Genomic DNA, 16,687 nt, shown 5'->3' with positions numbered 1-16,687 from the left:
TCTCTGTATCGTTGTATCTCTGTATCTTTGTATCTCTGTATCGTTGTGTCTCTGTATCTCTGTATCTCTGTATCGTTGTGTCTCTGTATCTCTGTATCTCTGTATGGTTGTATCTCTGTATCTTTGTATCTCTGTATCTCTGTATCTTTGTATCTCTGTATCTCTGTATTGTTGTATCTCTGTATATCTGTATCTCTGTATCGTTGTATCTCTGTATCTCTGTATCGTTGTATCTTTGTATCTCTGTATCTCTGTATCTCTGTATGGTTGTATCTCTGTATCTCTGTATCGTATCTGAACTATACTTATGAGCTGTAATCTGGTGCAGTGCATCACATGGTGACATTTATGTTTGACCTGTACACAGTTTCTTTGAAATAAAGATAATTCAATGAAAGGACCTCTCTCTTGTTGGGTCGAGCTTCGCTCCTCCCCGTCCTGGAAACAGCTGTTCCTTCTCCCGGCTCTTTCCCGACCGGCTCCGATCCCAGAATCCTCTCTGTTGGAGCGGCGTGGCTGGAACACACAAACATAACGGTGAACATGTGACCTGTTCTGACATGACGTCCACCACAGGAACACGGAGAGGACAGCTTGATGACAGACCTGAGCAGAGCAAAGCGCCTGAAGGACATGGGCTCTCACTCCGTTGTTGTTGCTGTTAGAGACTGAGTGAGAGCCGACATCCTTCAGAGCCCAAAGTCACCCGACCCATACATTCCGCTGTCTGGTGAGGAGAAGCCATTAAGCGTTGGGTTTAGCATCAATCAATGTGTGATGATGGGAAGTTCACCTCAAGGACGATAACCTTCACAGTCTTCTATTTTAAGGGTTGGACTGCAGTATTTAGAGTACATTAATTCCATCAACATCCAAAAAGAAAGAGGAAGATCTGGATCCAGTGCTGAAATGAGTCGGCTAATCCTTTAGCTAATTCTGATCATCTTCATCATTAACTGTCAATCAAATAAAAATACCAAAGCATTTGATTATACCTCATTAAATGTGAGGATTTACAAAATGTCTTTCTTGGATAAAGATTTTAAATGGCCTACTGTTCTTTTAATATGCATCCATATTAATAGCATGCTAACATTAGCTAATTAACAACAAAATACAAGAAAAGGAAAGAGAAGCCATTAGTCTGCTGCTATAACACAGACGTATAGTTCTTCATTTATATGTTATGTATATATGTCTAAATGTTCTTCTTCAGCTACACTTTATATAATCATCTGCATCACAGAAACTACTTTCACTTCTTCTGCACGTTTTCACAAATGGAGGAATTGAAGCTGACTTTGATGAATCAAATATGTTGAAGAGGAAGAGGAGGAGGAAGAGGAAGAGGAGGAGGAGGAAGAGGAAGAGATCTCCAGGTACTCCTCACCCTCCTGAGGGACAGAAGCTCAGAACATGGTTCTTGTTCTCATGTTACCGTCTGAAGGAACGTGAACACAGTGAAGAACACTTCCTTCTCTCTTCCTCTGCTGCTCAGCCTCTCTCTCTCTCTCTCTCTCTCTCTTCATCTGCTGCTCAGCCTCTCTCTCTCTCTCTTCCTCTGCTGCTCGGCCTCTCTCTCTCTCTCTTCCTCTGCTGCTCAGCCTCTCTCTCTCTCTCTCTTCCTCTGCTCCTCAGCCTCTCTCTCTCTCTCTCTCTCTCTTCATCTGCTGCTCAGCCTCTCTCTCTCTCTCTTCCTCTGCTGCTCGGCCTCTCTCTCTCTCTCTCTCTTCCTCTGCTCCTCAGCCTCTCTCTCTCTCTCTCTTCCTCTGCTGCTTGGCCTCTCTCTCTCTCTTCCTCTGCTCCTCAGTCTCTCTCGCTCTCTCTCTTCCTCTGCTGCTCAGCCTCTCTCTCTCTCTCTCTCTCTCTCTCTCACTCTCTCTTTCTCTCTGTCTCTCTCTCTCTCTCTCTCTGTCTCTCTCTCTTCCTCTGCTGCTCAGCCTCTCTCTCTCAGCTGGTCCTGAGAACAAGCTGCACATCTAATTACACCAGCGTTTTGGAATTTCTGGCCTTTTTGGGAATCAAAAACACAGAATACTCAATGCCCCCCGAATAGAGGCCATTAAGTATTCTGTGTTCTTGTTTCCCCACAAGGCAGCGAGTGAAGAGCTGAGATCACGTGACGCTCACAGCAGAGAGGATTCTGGAGCTTCTGGAGCTTTTGGAGCTTCTAGAGCTCCTGGAGCTTCTGGAGCTTCTAGAGCTTCTTGAGCTTCTGGAGCTTCTGGAGCTTCTAGAGCTTCTTAAGCTTCTGGCGCTTCTAGAGCTTCTGGAGCTTTTGGAGTGTCTAGAGCTCCTGGAGCTTTTGGAGCTTATAGAGCTTCTCGAGCTCCTGGAGCTTCTGGAGCTTCTAGAGCGTCTAGAGCTCCTGGAGCTCCTGGAGCTTCTAGAGCTCCTGGAGCTTCTGGAGCTTCTAGAGCTTCTGGAGCTTCTAGAGCTCCTGGAGCTTCTAGCTTCTGGAGCTTCTAGAGCTTCTGGAGCTTCTAGCTTCTGGAGCTTCTAGCTTCTGGAGCTTCTAGAGCTTCTGGAGCTTCTAGAGCTACTAGAGCTTCTGGAGCTTCTAGCTTCTGGAGCATCTAGAGCTCCTGGAGCTCCTGGAGCTTCTGGAGCTTCTAGAGCTTCTGGAGCTTCTAGAGCTCCTGGAGCTTCTAGCTTCTGGAGCTTCTGGAGCTTCTGGAGCTTCTAGCTTCTGGAGCTTCTAGAGCTCCTGGAGCTCCTGGAGCTTCTAGAGCTTCTGGAGCTTCTGGAGCTTCTAGCTTCTGGAGCTTCTAGAGCTTCTGGAGCTTCTAAAGCTACTAGAGCTTCTGGAGCTTCTAGCTTCTGGAGCATCTAGAGCTCCTGGAGCTCCTGGAGCTTCTGGAGCATCTAGAGCTCCTGGAGCTCCTGGAGCTTCTGGAGCTTCTAGAGCTTCTGGAGCTTCTAGAGCTCCTGGAGCTTCTAGCTTCTGGAGCTTCTGGAGCTTCTAGCTTCTGGAGCTTCTAGAGCTCCTGGAGCTCCTGGAGCTTCTAGAGCTTCTGGAGCTTCTAGAGCTTCTGGAGCTTCGTTTGAAAGCAGAGACGCGTAACGGCAGAGCGAGAGCCTTTGATCTCAGCTTGCTGTGATAATGACGCTTCAGACTGAGTTCATGTCCTTTGAGATAATTGCTTGCACATTTACCCGTCTCCCCCGCCAAGGCACTTCCAGCAGAATGTAAGGAAGTAAACACAGCTTGTAGACGTGGTTTAACCCTCACATGCGTTGCTAACCTTTTGATCCTGTTAGCTGCTGTCTGGATGTCATTGGCCTCGGCCAGCTGGTTTCTACTGGCTGTGTCTCCACTGGTCAGCAGGTCCAGCTGGTTTTTACTGGCTGTGTCTCCACTGGTCAGCAGGTCCAGGGAGGCGGGGCTCCGGCAGCTGGACGAGTTGTCTGGAGGTAGAAAACAACACTAGCAGGTTTCAAGCCGTTAAACACAGTTTGGTTTCTTTCCTCCTGACGGCTTCAAGCAGCCAAAGAGCTCATGACGTCATTCTGATTTAAATCGTGTCAGGGTTCACACGAGGTCAACCTTTCTCCTGTTGACCTCTCACTGCATGTCAACAGGGTTTATCTCAAGAGTTATGCTTAACACAGCATAAGACATTTTTAAAGTTAAACAAAGAAGCTTAATCTGGTTTGTGATAATGAGATACAACACTTAGTGGTTAGAAGAGTTTTCTACAGTAACCACTCTCTCACACACACACACACACACACACACACACACACACACACACACACACACACACACACACACACACACACACACACACAGAGAGAGAGAGAGGAGATGACTTAAGAAGAAAAAACCCTCATGAACCTACAGACTCTCTGGTTGACCCTCAGAGGCCTCATGTACCTACAGACCCTCTGGTTGTACCATGGAGGCTCGCTCCATGGTACAACCCTCAGACCTGCATATTGAAGCAAGCATCAGGAAGCTTGAGGGCATATGGCGTTCCAACGGTCTGGAGGAGTCCCGGTTGGTTTGGCGGGATAGTCTGAGAACATATAAGAAGGCCCTCCGTAATGCCAGAGGAGCCTACTACTCATCACTAATAGAGAAAAACAAGAGCAACCCTAGGTTTCTCTTTAGCACTGTGGCCAGGCTGGCTGAGAGTCATAGCTCGGTGGATCCGTGTATTCCTATAGACCTCAGTAGTAATGACTTCATGAACTTCTTCAATGATACGATTCTGGCTATTAGAGACAGGATCGGTGATCTCCTGCCCTCGACTACTGCCGGTCAGTGTTCCCTCTATGCTGCGTGCGTGCGCGGCCGCGCAGGCCAGTCGAAGTGGCAGCGCAATAGATTTTTCAGACTGCGCACATTTTTCAGACCGCACAAACAATTTTTTTTCAGGGGTTAAAAATCTTTTTTGCGCCAGTGTTTCTGAGATAGGAGTGAGCCATCTTCACAATAATAAGATCTTTGATGTGACGTGTCGAGTCTTCTTGGCCAATCAGCGTCCCGTTTCTCGACATGCGCTCTCTGTACCTCTGCTAGCGCTCTGCCTCCGTTAGCACCCCCACCCCGCTGTCCTCCTCCGGGCGCCAGGAGTGAAGCTCGCCCAGAGCGCCACATGAGCTCGGGCCGGCGCTGTTTAGGCTCCTCTTGGCGGGCCCTGCTCCAGCAGCTATAGGCTACCATGGAGAAAAGAAAGCAGAGCAGGCGCCCCAGAAAAAGGTCTGCCTAACGTTCAAACATGAAGGGCTAGATGACATAGTCCAAACTGACACAGGTAGGATGAAACTTTCAGACATATTTAAATATGAAGAATATGAAGTTATTAAATTGTTTATATAGGCTACCTTTAGGAAAACTGACACCATGTCAATTTAATAGGCCTATAATTATTGTTAAGCACTGCATTAGCATTTTTCTTTAAATAAAGGTCCACTTAAATGTTGTACCTGCTGAGAAATGACTAAACACCTTTGATACTTTTATTTTTTTATATATATCATTATCAGTCATAACCAGTGAACCAGTCATAACCTCCCCTTATTGAAGTTCAACAAAGATCCTTTAAGTTCAACTAAACTGACTGGTAAAACACCATCATTAAAATGTTCCCAAAGCCCAGCCATTACAAAGGATATTGAATAAATATCCACCGTGTATACATATTGATGCATTTGCTGTCATCTCTTTGAATCCTCTATGGCTAACGCAGGCTTGTGGTCATTTTCGGCAGGTCGCGTGGTTGCGAATTGCTCACAGTGCTGAAATGTGCGCTCAGAAAAAAAAAATTTTGCTCAGTGCTGAAAAAAATTAGAGGGAACATTGCTGCTGGTCCATCCTCAGGTGGGATGGCCATGGAGGAGGCTGTGGGCCCTGCTATGTGTCTGGATGGATTTTTTACCATCAACCTCGACCAACTGTCTTCAATGGTTTCTACTTCTAAATTGTCTACCTGTCTCCTGGACCCTGTTCCGACTAAGCTGTTTAAGGAAGTTTTACCTTTAGTTAGTGCCTCTCTACTAGATATTATCAATGGGTCTTTACTTATGGGTCATGTACCACAGTCTTTTAAAGTAGCTGTAATTAAACCTCTTTTTAAGAAGCCACTCTGGATCCAGAGGTGTTGGCTAACTACAGACCTATCTCTAACCTTCCCTTCCTCTCTAAGATACTGGAGAAGGTAGTCGCAAACCAGTTGTGTGACTTTTTACATAACAATAGTTTATTTGAGAAGTTTCAGTCAGGGTTTAGAAAGCATCATAGCACAGAGACACTAGTGACAATTACTAATGACCTTCTAGTTGCATCAGATAGGGGACTTGTCTCTGTTCTGGTCTTGTTAGACCTTAGTGCTGATAAAGGACTTGTCTCTGTTCTGGTCTTGTTAGACCTTAGTGCTGATAAAGGACTTGTCTCTGTACTGGTCTTGTTAGACCTTAGTGCTGATAAATGACTTGTCTCTGTACTGGTCTTGTTAGACCTTAGTGCTGATAAAGGACTTGTCCCCTGGTCTTGTTAAACCTTAGTGCTGATAAAGGACTTGTCTCTGTACTGGTCTTGTTAGACCTTAGTGCTGATAAATGACTTGTCTCTGTACTGATCTTGTTAGACCTTAGTGCTGATGAAGGACTTGTCTCTGTTCTTGTCTTGTTAGACCTTAGTGCTGATAAAGGACTTGTCTCTGTACTGGTCTTGTTAGACCTTAGTGCTGATAAATGACTTGTCTCTGTACTGGTCTTGTTAGACCTTAGTGCTGATAAAGGACTTGTCTCTGTACTAGTCTTGTTAGACCTTAGTGCAGCGTTTGACACCATTGACCATGACATCTTATTACAGAGACTAGACCAGTCGATTGGTATTAAGGATACAGCAGGTTCTAAGCTGGTTTAAGTCGTATTTATCAGATGATCTCAGTTTGTATTTGTAAACGATGAGGCCTCGATGACCACCGCCGTTCGTCATGGAGTTCCACAAGGTTCTGTGCTTGGACCAATTTTATTCACCTTATATATGCTTCCTTTAGGCAATATTATCAGAAAACACTCCATAAACTTTCACTGTTATGCCGATGATACTCAACTATATCTGTCGATCAAGCCAGATGAAACCGACCAGGTCGCCAAACTTCAAGCGTGTCTTAAAGACATCAAAACCTGGATGACCTGCAACTTCCTGCTGCTGAACTCGGATAAGACTGAAGTTATTCTACTCGGCCCAGAACACCTCAGAAATCAAGTATCTGATGATATGGTTTCTCTGGATGGCATCGCTCTGGCATCTACCACCACCGTAAGGAATCTCAGAGTCATTTTTGACCAGGACCTGTCCTTTGGCTCCCACGTGAAACAGATCTCAAGGACCGCCTTTTTTCACCTACGGAACATCTCAAAGATCCGGCACATCCTGTCTCAACGCGATGCAGAAACATTGATTCACGCATTTGTTCCCTCAAGACTGGATTACTGTAACTCCGTTTTATCAGGCTGCCCTGGTAAATCCCTTGGATCTCTCCAACTGATCCAGAATGCTGCAGCTCGTGTACTAACGAGGACGCGGAAGAGAGATCACATTACTCCTGTACTAGCTGCTCTCCACTGGCTTCCTGTAAGATCAAGAATCACATTTAAAATCCTTCTTCTTACCTACAAAGCCTTAACAGGTGATGCACCATCATATCTTAAGGACCTTATAGTGCCATATTACCCCACGAGAGCATTACGCTCACTGAATACAGGGTTTCTTGTGGTTCCCAGAGTGTTAGAAAGTAGGTTGGGGGCTAGAGCTTTCACTTATCGGGTTCCTCTTCTGTGGAATCAGCTTCCACTTTCAGTCCGGGGGGCAGACAGTCACCTCATTTAAGAGTAGATTTAAGACTTTCCTCTTTGATGGCGCTTATAGTTAGGGCTGTTTCAGGCTTATAGTTAGGACTGGCTCAGGTTTGCCCTGGTCCAGCCCCTAGATATGCTGCTATAGGCCTAGACTGCTGGGGGACATCTTAGGATACACTGAGCTCCTCCTTTCCTTCTCTTCCTCTTTCGCTCCTCCTCTCCTCTTCACCTCTTCTTTCTCTCCTTCTGGATAAGTGATTGTCTCTTCAATGCATATTACTAACTCTACTTTCTTTTTCCATGGATTCGTGGCTGCCTGGAACCAGGAGGAGGACCCCGGTCCTCCCCCCTGGCCCTGCTGATGCAACCATGGCCCTGCTGATGCAACTGGCCTGGAGCCGGTCCTGCCTACTGCCATGGCCCTACTGATGGAAGCGGCCTGGAACCGGTCCTGCCAGCTGCCATGGCCGTGCTTTGTCCTCCTAATGCCTCTGGGATGCCCCTCCTCTCTACCTCCTTCTGCTTAATGCATCGTGGCTATCTGGATCATGGACCATGCATACTACTCGTTATATGAATAATTTCTGTCACATTCATTGAATGTGCTGTAACTCCGTTACGTTATTCATTCTGGCCACATGACATCTATTGCTTCTGTCCATCCGGGGAGAGGGATCCTCTGTTGCTCTCCCTCAGGTTTCTTTCCCTTTTTTTCCCTGTGAAAAGGTTTTTACTATCTTTATTGGGGGAGTTTTTCCTGATCCGATGTGAGGTCCCGGGATAGGGATGTCATGTGTACAGATTGTAAAGCCCTCCGAGGCAAACTTGTATTTGTGATGTTGGGCTATATAAAATAAACTGAATTGAATTTAATTGGTTGGCCCTCAGAGGCCTCATGTACCTACAGACCCTCTGGTTGGCCCTCAGAGGCCTCATGTACCTACAGACAGCAGCACCTTCATTACAGGACGTGTCCAGACTAGAAGTCTGACTCCAGATGAGCGTCCACAAGGAGTTCAGGAAGCGTGTCAGAGTCCACTGGGAGGAGTCATGAGGAAGCGTGTCAAAGTCCACTGGGAGGAGTGATGTGGAAGCGTGTCAGAGCTCTTTCATGGTCATGTGTGGCTTTAAAGACACAGGTTCACATCTCAGTGTTTCTGTCTACACGTTAACTTCCTGCTCTCACTCCTCTGGTTCCCATGACTACAGCCAGTGAAACAAAGGGTTAAAGAAAAGTATAAACACAAAGCACAAAGCTGTGTGAGAACATCTGCAGGACGTTAAGACAGAGAGAGAGAGAGACAGGAAGTGGCTGTGATTGGCCAACGGACATGTGTGTGTGTGTGTGTGTGTGTGTGTGTGTGTGTGTGTGTGTGTGTGTGTGTGTGTGTGTGTGTGTACCTGCAGGGCTCTCCTCCAGGCCCCGGGGATCCGGCTCAGTCCTCATGGTCTCTTCTCCCCAGCAGATGGATGCATCACTCTGATCCGCTGCTGCACTGAGTTCCTAAAGTTTTGTTAGAAAAACAAACAAACAAACGAATCAGAAACATGTTTTAAAAATAGTTTTGTGTATTTTTAATTCTAACGTTGTGGAAAAAAAGCTAAATAACTTTGTTATTTATGTTCCCTCAACATGAAATGCAAAACTCTTTGGTCATCCGAGATGAAAAGGTCGGGGGTCAAAACCATGAGGATTCATCATCTGAGGAGCATGAACATCTCTGCTGGATGTAAGGATCCGGCTGCTGGTTGTCGTGGCTGAAGCCCTGTGTGGACTGAAGGGTTTGAAGGACAGGTGCTTCTACCTGAGCGGCAGCAGGCTCCACTCTGCGCTTCTTCTTCTGGTTCTGCTTGTTGGTCTGCAGGTAGACGGCGAGCTGCTCGGTCCACCTGGTGAACAAAGGAGAGACTCGGTTACAGAGAGCGACTCCTCCTCACCGGTTCTTCTCCAGGGGACACCGACCCGTTGATGATGTCTCTGCTGTCCCCGCGGATGAAGATGTGCTGCTCCGGCGTGGCGATGCAGAGCGCGTTCCTCTGGCCCGTCCTAGGCTCGGCGTCCCCGATGTCCGCCGTCAGGTCCAGGTGCAGCGTCCCCTGAGGCAGCGTGCTGGGCTGAGGGGTCAGAGCTGAGTCATCCTGCTGAGCTCGTTACCAAATCAGTCTCATGCTGCGTTCACAGCTTATCTCCGTAAAAACAGTTACCGTTTCCACCATGGAAATAACCACCAGTTCTGCTTTATACTAGTTGTGTAAACTCCACATACGTGGGAACATCATGTCTGGGTTCATAATATTATATAAACGTGTCATTCACGGCGCCCGGCGCACAATTTGCTTTTTTGCAACCTTTCGCGTCTGTGCATTGACTTTACATGTAATCTACTCACACGTTAAATACACAACGCTTTGGTGTGAACGCGGCGTGAGAGAGAGAGAGAGAGAGAGAGAGAGAGAGAGAGAGAGAGAGAGGACTGATCCGGGACAAAGAGGACTGACAGTCACACAGAGAGCAGCTGAGTCGTTGAGTGAGCAGAGAAAGAGATTTGAGGGGATCAGAGAGGGGGATGTGAGCATTAGAGCTAAACCCCAAACATCTGCTGCAGTCTGGACCACATCTGTACTAAAGATGACGGCTTGATCCCAACACACTAGAGACACACTGGAGACACACTGGAGACACACTGGAGACACACTGCAGACACACTGCAGACACACTGGAGACACACTAGAGACACACTAGAGACACACTAGAGACACACTGCAGACACACTGGAGAAACACTAGAGACACACTACAGACACACTAGAGACACACTAGAGACACACTGGAGAAACACTGGAGACACACCAGAGATACACTGAAGACACACTGGAGACACACTAGAGACACACTGCAGACACACTGGAGACACACTGGAGACACACTGCAGACACACTGGATACACACTGCAGACACACTAGAGACACACTGCAGACACACTGGAGACACACTGCAGACACACTGGATACACACTGCAGACACACTAGAGACACACTGCAGACACACTGGAGACACACTAGAGACACACTAAAAACACACTTGAGACACACTGAAGACACACTGGAGACACACTAGAGACACACTGCAGACACACTGGAGACACACTAGAGACACACTGGAGAGACACTGGAGACACACTAGAGACACACTGCAGACACACTGGAGACACACTAGAGACACACTAGAGACACACTGGAGACACACTGGAGACACACTGCAGACATCCTGGAGACACACTAGAGACACACTAGAGACACACTAGAGACACACTGCAGACACACTAGAGACACACTAGAGACACACTGGAGACACACTGGAGACACACTAGAGACACACTGCAGACACACTAGAGACACACTAGAGACACACTGGAGACACACTGCAGACACACTAGAGACACACTAGAGACACACTAGAGACACACTGCAGACACACTGGAGACACACTAGAGACACACTAGAGACACATTGGAGACACACTGCAGACACACTGCAGACACACTGGAGACACACTGCAGACACACTAGAGACACACTGCAGACACACTAGAGACACACTGGAGACACACTGAAGACACACTGCAGACACACTGGAGACACACTAGAGACACACTGGAGACACACTGGAGACACACTAGAGACACACTGGAGACACACTGGAGACACACTAGAGACACACTGCAGACACACTAGAGACACACTGCAGACACACTAGAAACACACTGCAGACACACTGCAGACACACTAGAGACACACTGGAGACACACTGGAGACACACTAGAGACACACTGCAGACACACTGCAGACACACTAGAGACACACTGCAGACACACTAGAGACACACTGCAGACACACTGCAGACACACTGGAGACACACTAGAGACACACTAGAGACACACTGCAGACACACTTGAGACACACTAGAGACACACTGGATACACACTGCAGACACACTGCAGACACACTAGAGACACACTGCAGACACACTAGAGACACACTGCAGACACACTGCAGACACACTAGAGACACAATGGAGACACACTGGAGACACACTAGAGACACACTGCAGACACACTGGAGACACACTAGAGACACACTGGATACACACTGCAGACACACTGCAGACACACTAGAGACACACTAGAGACACACTGCAGACACACTGCAGACACACTGCAGACACACTAGAGACACACTAGAGACACACTGCAGACACACTGCAGACACACTAGAGACACACTAGACACACACTAGAGACACACTGCAGACACACTGCAGACACACTGCAGACACACTAGAGACACACTGCAGACACACTAGAGACACACTAGACACACACTAGAGACACACTGCAGACACACTGCAGACACACTGCAGACACACTAGAGACACACTGCAGACACACTAGAGACACACTGGAGACACACTAGAGACACACTAGAGACACACTGCAGACACACTAGAGACACACTGGAGACACTGCGGACACACTAGAGACACACTGCAGACACACTAGAGACACACTGCAGACACACTGCAGACACACTAGAGACACACTGCAGACACACTAGAGACACACTGGAGACACACTAGAGACACACTAGAGACACACTGCAGACACACTAGAGACACACTGGATACACACTGCAGACACACTGCAGACACACTGGAGACACACTAGAGACACACTGCAGACACACTGCAGACACGCTAGAGACACACTGCAGACACACTAGAGACACACTGCAGACACACTGGAGACACACTAGAGACACACTAGAGACACACTGCAGACACACTTGAGACACACTAGAGACACACTGGATACACACTGCAGACACACTGCAGACACACTAGAGACACACTGCAGACACACTAGAGACACACTGCAGACACACTGCAGACACACTAGAGACACAATGGAGACACACTGGAGACACACTAGAGACACACTGCAGACACACTGAAGACACACTGCAGACACACTGGATACACACTGCAGACACACTGCAGACACACTAGAGACACACTAGAGACACACTGCAGACACACTGCAGACACACTGCAGACACACTAGAGACACACTAGAGACACACTGCAGACACACTGCAGACACACTAGAGACACACTAGACACACACTAGAGACACACTGCAGACACACTGCAGACACACTGCAGACACACTAGAGACACACTGCAGACACACTAGAGACACACTAGACACACACTAGAGACACACTGCAGACACACTGCAGACACACTGCAGACACACTAGAGACACACTGCAGACACACTAGAGACACACTGGAGACACACTAGAGACACACTAGAGACACACTGCAGACACACTAGAGACACACTAGAGACACACTGGAGACACACTAGAGACACACTAGAGACACACTGCAGACACACTAGAGACACACTGGAGACACTGCGGACACACTAGAGACACACTGCAGACACACTAGAGACACACTGCAGACACACTGCAGACACACTATAGACACACTGGAGACACACTGGAGACACACTGGAGATACACTAGAGACACACTAGAGACACACTAGAGACACACTGCAGACACACTGCAGACACACTGGAGACACACTGCAGACACACTGGAGACACACTGGAGACACACTGCAGACACACTAGAGACACACTGCAGACACACTGCAGACACACTGGAGACACACTGGAGACACTGCGGACACACTAGAGACACACTGCAGACACACTAGAGACACACTGCAGACACACTAGAGACACACTGCAGACACACTAGAGACACACTGGAGACACTGCGGACACACTAGAGACACACTGCAGACACACTAGAGACACACTGCAGACACACTGCAGACACACTATAGACACACTGGAGACACACTGGAGACACACTGGAGATACACTAGAGACACACTAGAGACACACTAGAGACACACTGCAGACACACTGCAGACACACTGGAGACACACTGGAGACACACTGCAGACACACTGGAGACACACTGGAGACACTGCGGACACACTAGAGACACACTGCAGACACACTAGAGACACACTGCAGACACACTGGAGACACACTGGAGACACTGCGGACACACTAGAGACACACTGCAGACACACTAGAGACACACTGCAGACACACTGTAGACACACTGCAGACACACTATAGACACACTGGAGACACACTGGAGACACACTGGAGATACACTAGAGACACACTAGAGACACACTAGAGACACACTGCAGACACACTGCAGACACACTGGAGACACACTGGAGACACACTAGAGACACACTGGAGACACACTGCAGACACACTAGAGACACACTGCAGACACACTGCAGACACACTGGAGACACACTGGAGACACACTGGAGATACACTAGAGACACACTAGAGACACACTGGAGACACACTGGAGACACACTGGAGATACACTAGAGACACACTAGAGACACACTAGAGACACTGGAGACACACTGCAGACACACTATAGACACACTGGAGACACACTGGAGACACACTGGAGATACACTAGAGACACACTAGAGACACACTAGAGACACACTGCAGACACACTATAGACACACTGGAGACACACTGGAGACACACTGGAGATACACTAGAGACACACTAGAGACACACTAGAGACACACTGCAGACACACTAGAAACACACTGCAGACACACTGGAGACACACTGGAGACACACTAGAGACACACTGGAGACACACTGCAGACACACTAGAGACACACTGCAGACACACTGCAGACACACTGGAGACACACTGGAGACACACTGGAGATACACTAGAGACACACTAGAGACACACTAGAGACACACTGCAGACACACTGCAGACACACTGGAGACACACTGCAGACACACTAGAGACACACTGCAGACACACTGCAGACACACGGGAGACACACTGGAGATACACTGGAGACACACTAGAGACACACTGCAGACACACTGGAGACACACTGGAGACACACACACACACACACACACACACATACACACAGAGCAGGCTGCCTCGTGTGTGTTTGGGTCTCACCAGTTCGTCCAGGGCGAAGCTCAGGCTGCCGTCTTCGTAGAGGATGAAGAAGCGCCGCTGCCACTTCTGCCATCGAGACACAAACAAACCAAAATCACCACCAAGGGTCACAGTGAAGTAGTACTCAGGTAAACAGTGAAGAAGTACTCAGGTAAACAGTGAAGAAGTACTCAGGTAAACAGTGAAGAAGTACTCAGGTAAACAGTGAAGAAGTACTCAGGTAAACAGTGAAGAAGTACTCAGGTAAACAGTGAAGAAGTACTCAGGTAAACAGTGAAGAAGTACTCAGGTAAACAGTGAAGAAGTACTCAGGTACACAGTGAAGAAGTACTCAGGTACACAGTGAAGAAGTACTCAGGTACACAGTGAAGAAGTACTCAGGTACACAGTGAAGAAGTACTCAGGTAAACAGTGAAGAAGTACTCAGGTACACAGTGAAGAAGTACTCAGGTACACAGTGAAGAAGTACTCAGGTAAACAGTGAAGAAGTACTCAGGTACACAGTGAAGAAGTACTCAGGTACACAGTGAAGAAGTACTAGTAGCAGGTAAAGGTCCTCATGTACCCTGGACCTCTGCATGGGGTTGTCAAAGTCCGTCCCCTCAGGAGCCAGACACAGCCAGCCTCCATACAGCGGTTTGGCCTGAGAGGAGAGGAAGTCATCAGCAACTGTTCATGTCATCAATTACATGTCTCTCTCTACTTCCTGTGATGCTTTTTCTTGGTCTCATGTGATAGTAAATGAAATATCTGCAGGTCTGAGTTCTGAGAACAGAATGAAGAGCAGCGTCTGCAGGTTGAGCAACAGCTGAAGGAACAGGGGCCAGGAAGAGGAATAACACATTATTATATGTGAATAACTATTCATCATATATGTAGTGAAAACACAAATGTTTTCTGATTCCACCGTCAAAAATGCTTCTTTTTTTTAATTAACAGCAAACACAACAAAAGGTTATGACACGTTTCAGTTGAGTTCATCTTTTGTAACGATGCAGAAGAACATTTCATTTAGTCTGATGGGAAAAATAAATCCCAGAAAGAAAGACAGTATTTTTGTTCTTATTTTTACGAGCATTTCACTCTATTGTGCATTCGTTTCATATATATTATTTATATCTACTAATATTAATTTGGGGGGAAGGAGCTGCTGATAATGTGTGTACAGTCCAACACATGCATTTAACAAGCTAACACAGCACAGATAGGCATTATTCAATGTTTTTTTTACGTTTTTATGTTTATATTTGTATGTTTTTTGTATGTTTTTCACCTTCTAACATCTAATAATCCGACTACGAGTCACAAAGGTGTTTTCTTGATGCATATTCCTAAAGTACTTCACAATAACTGAATAAAAGTGAAAGTTTGACTTAAAAATTAAAACTAAAGCTAAAATAAGACCATTTTATGACGTAAACAACAAAGGAGCGGACAGTGACGTCATGTTTCAGGACTCAAAGTAGTTTCTGCTTTAAAAATAGGGATTAGCAGTTTATTTAATCAGAGTGGTTTATTTAGCAGAAAGCACTAATACAAGTGTTTTATGTAGCAGAAAGCACTAATAAAGAGTGGTTTATTTACCTGCTCCATGCCGGTGTCGGTCAGCAGATGCAGCTCGCGGGACTTGAAGCAGTTTTGACATTTACTTTTATTAAAAATGTTGGCTTGGAATTTCCCGCAGGGACTCGTCGTCTTCTCCCCGGACATGGTCGCTCCTCTGCGGGAGTTTAATCCACAAGCGCGGCTCTCCTCCTGCGGGACTCGGGATGGAGCCGATGAACATCTGTCAAACACTCACACTCTCTGACGTCACGGCCGCCGAACAGCTTCCGGTGGAAACCTACAAAATAAAACCATCAACAGGTTTATGTGTTTCTTTCTGAAACATAAACAATGTTTAAATAAAATAAAACCACCAACAAGTTAATATATTTTTTCTTAAACATAAAACATAAAAAAAGAGTAAAAAGCCATCTTTAAGTTTATATATTTCTTTCTTCAACATAAACAATATTTAGATCAAATAAAACCTACAAAATAAAACCATTAACAAGTTCATGTATTTCTTTCTGAAACATAAACAATGTTTAAACATTATAAAATAAAACCTAAAAAAACATCAACAAGTTCATATATTTCTTTCTTCAACATGATCAATGTTAAATCAAATAAAACCTACAAAATAAAACCACCAACAAGTTTATATATGCCTTTCTTAAACATGAACAATGTTTAAATTCAATTAAATAAAAAAATCCAGCT

General features: G+C 46.5%; 1 protein-coding gene across 1 annotated transcript in view; it reads right to left on the bottom strand.

Moving 5' to 3' along the window:
• The window catches only part of LOC306749630 (uncharacterized protein), a gene marked incomplete at its 5' end in the record, with an annotated part of 38,424 nt that extends 22,292 nt beyond the window's left edge, over positions 1-16,132 (bottom strand). Inside the window, 8 exons of the mRNA XM_079232941.1 lie at positions 402-516; positions 3,246-3,408; positions 8,713-8,815; positions 9,117-9,201; positions 9,275-9,426; positions 14,423-14,488; positions 14,988-15,065; positions 16,007-16,132. Of these exons, the coding sequence (XP_079089067.1) occupies positions 402-516; positions 3,246-3,408; positions 8,713-8,815; positions 9,117-9,201; positions 9,275-9,426; positions 14,423-14,488; positions 14,988-15,065; positions 16,007-16,132 (888 nt within the window). The remainder of the gene's footprint in view (positions 1-401; positions 517-3,245; positions 3,409-8,712; positions 8,816-9,116; positions 9,202-9,274; positions 9,427-14,422; positions 14,489-14,987; positions 15,066-16,006) is intronic.
• Between the last annotated feature and the right edge of the window lie 555 nt (positions 16,133-16,687).

Source organism: Taurulus bubalis, assembly GCF_910589615.1.
Source record: "Taurulus bubalis genome assembly, chromosome: 17".
Lineage (NCBI taxonomy): Eukaryota > Metazoa > Chordata > Actinopteri > Perciformes > Cottidae > Taurulus > Taurulus bubalis.
This window is presented reverse-complemented; position numbering and strand designations above follow the sequence as displayed.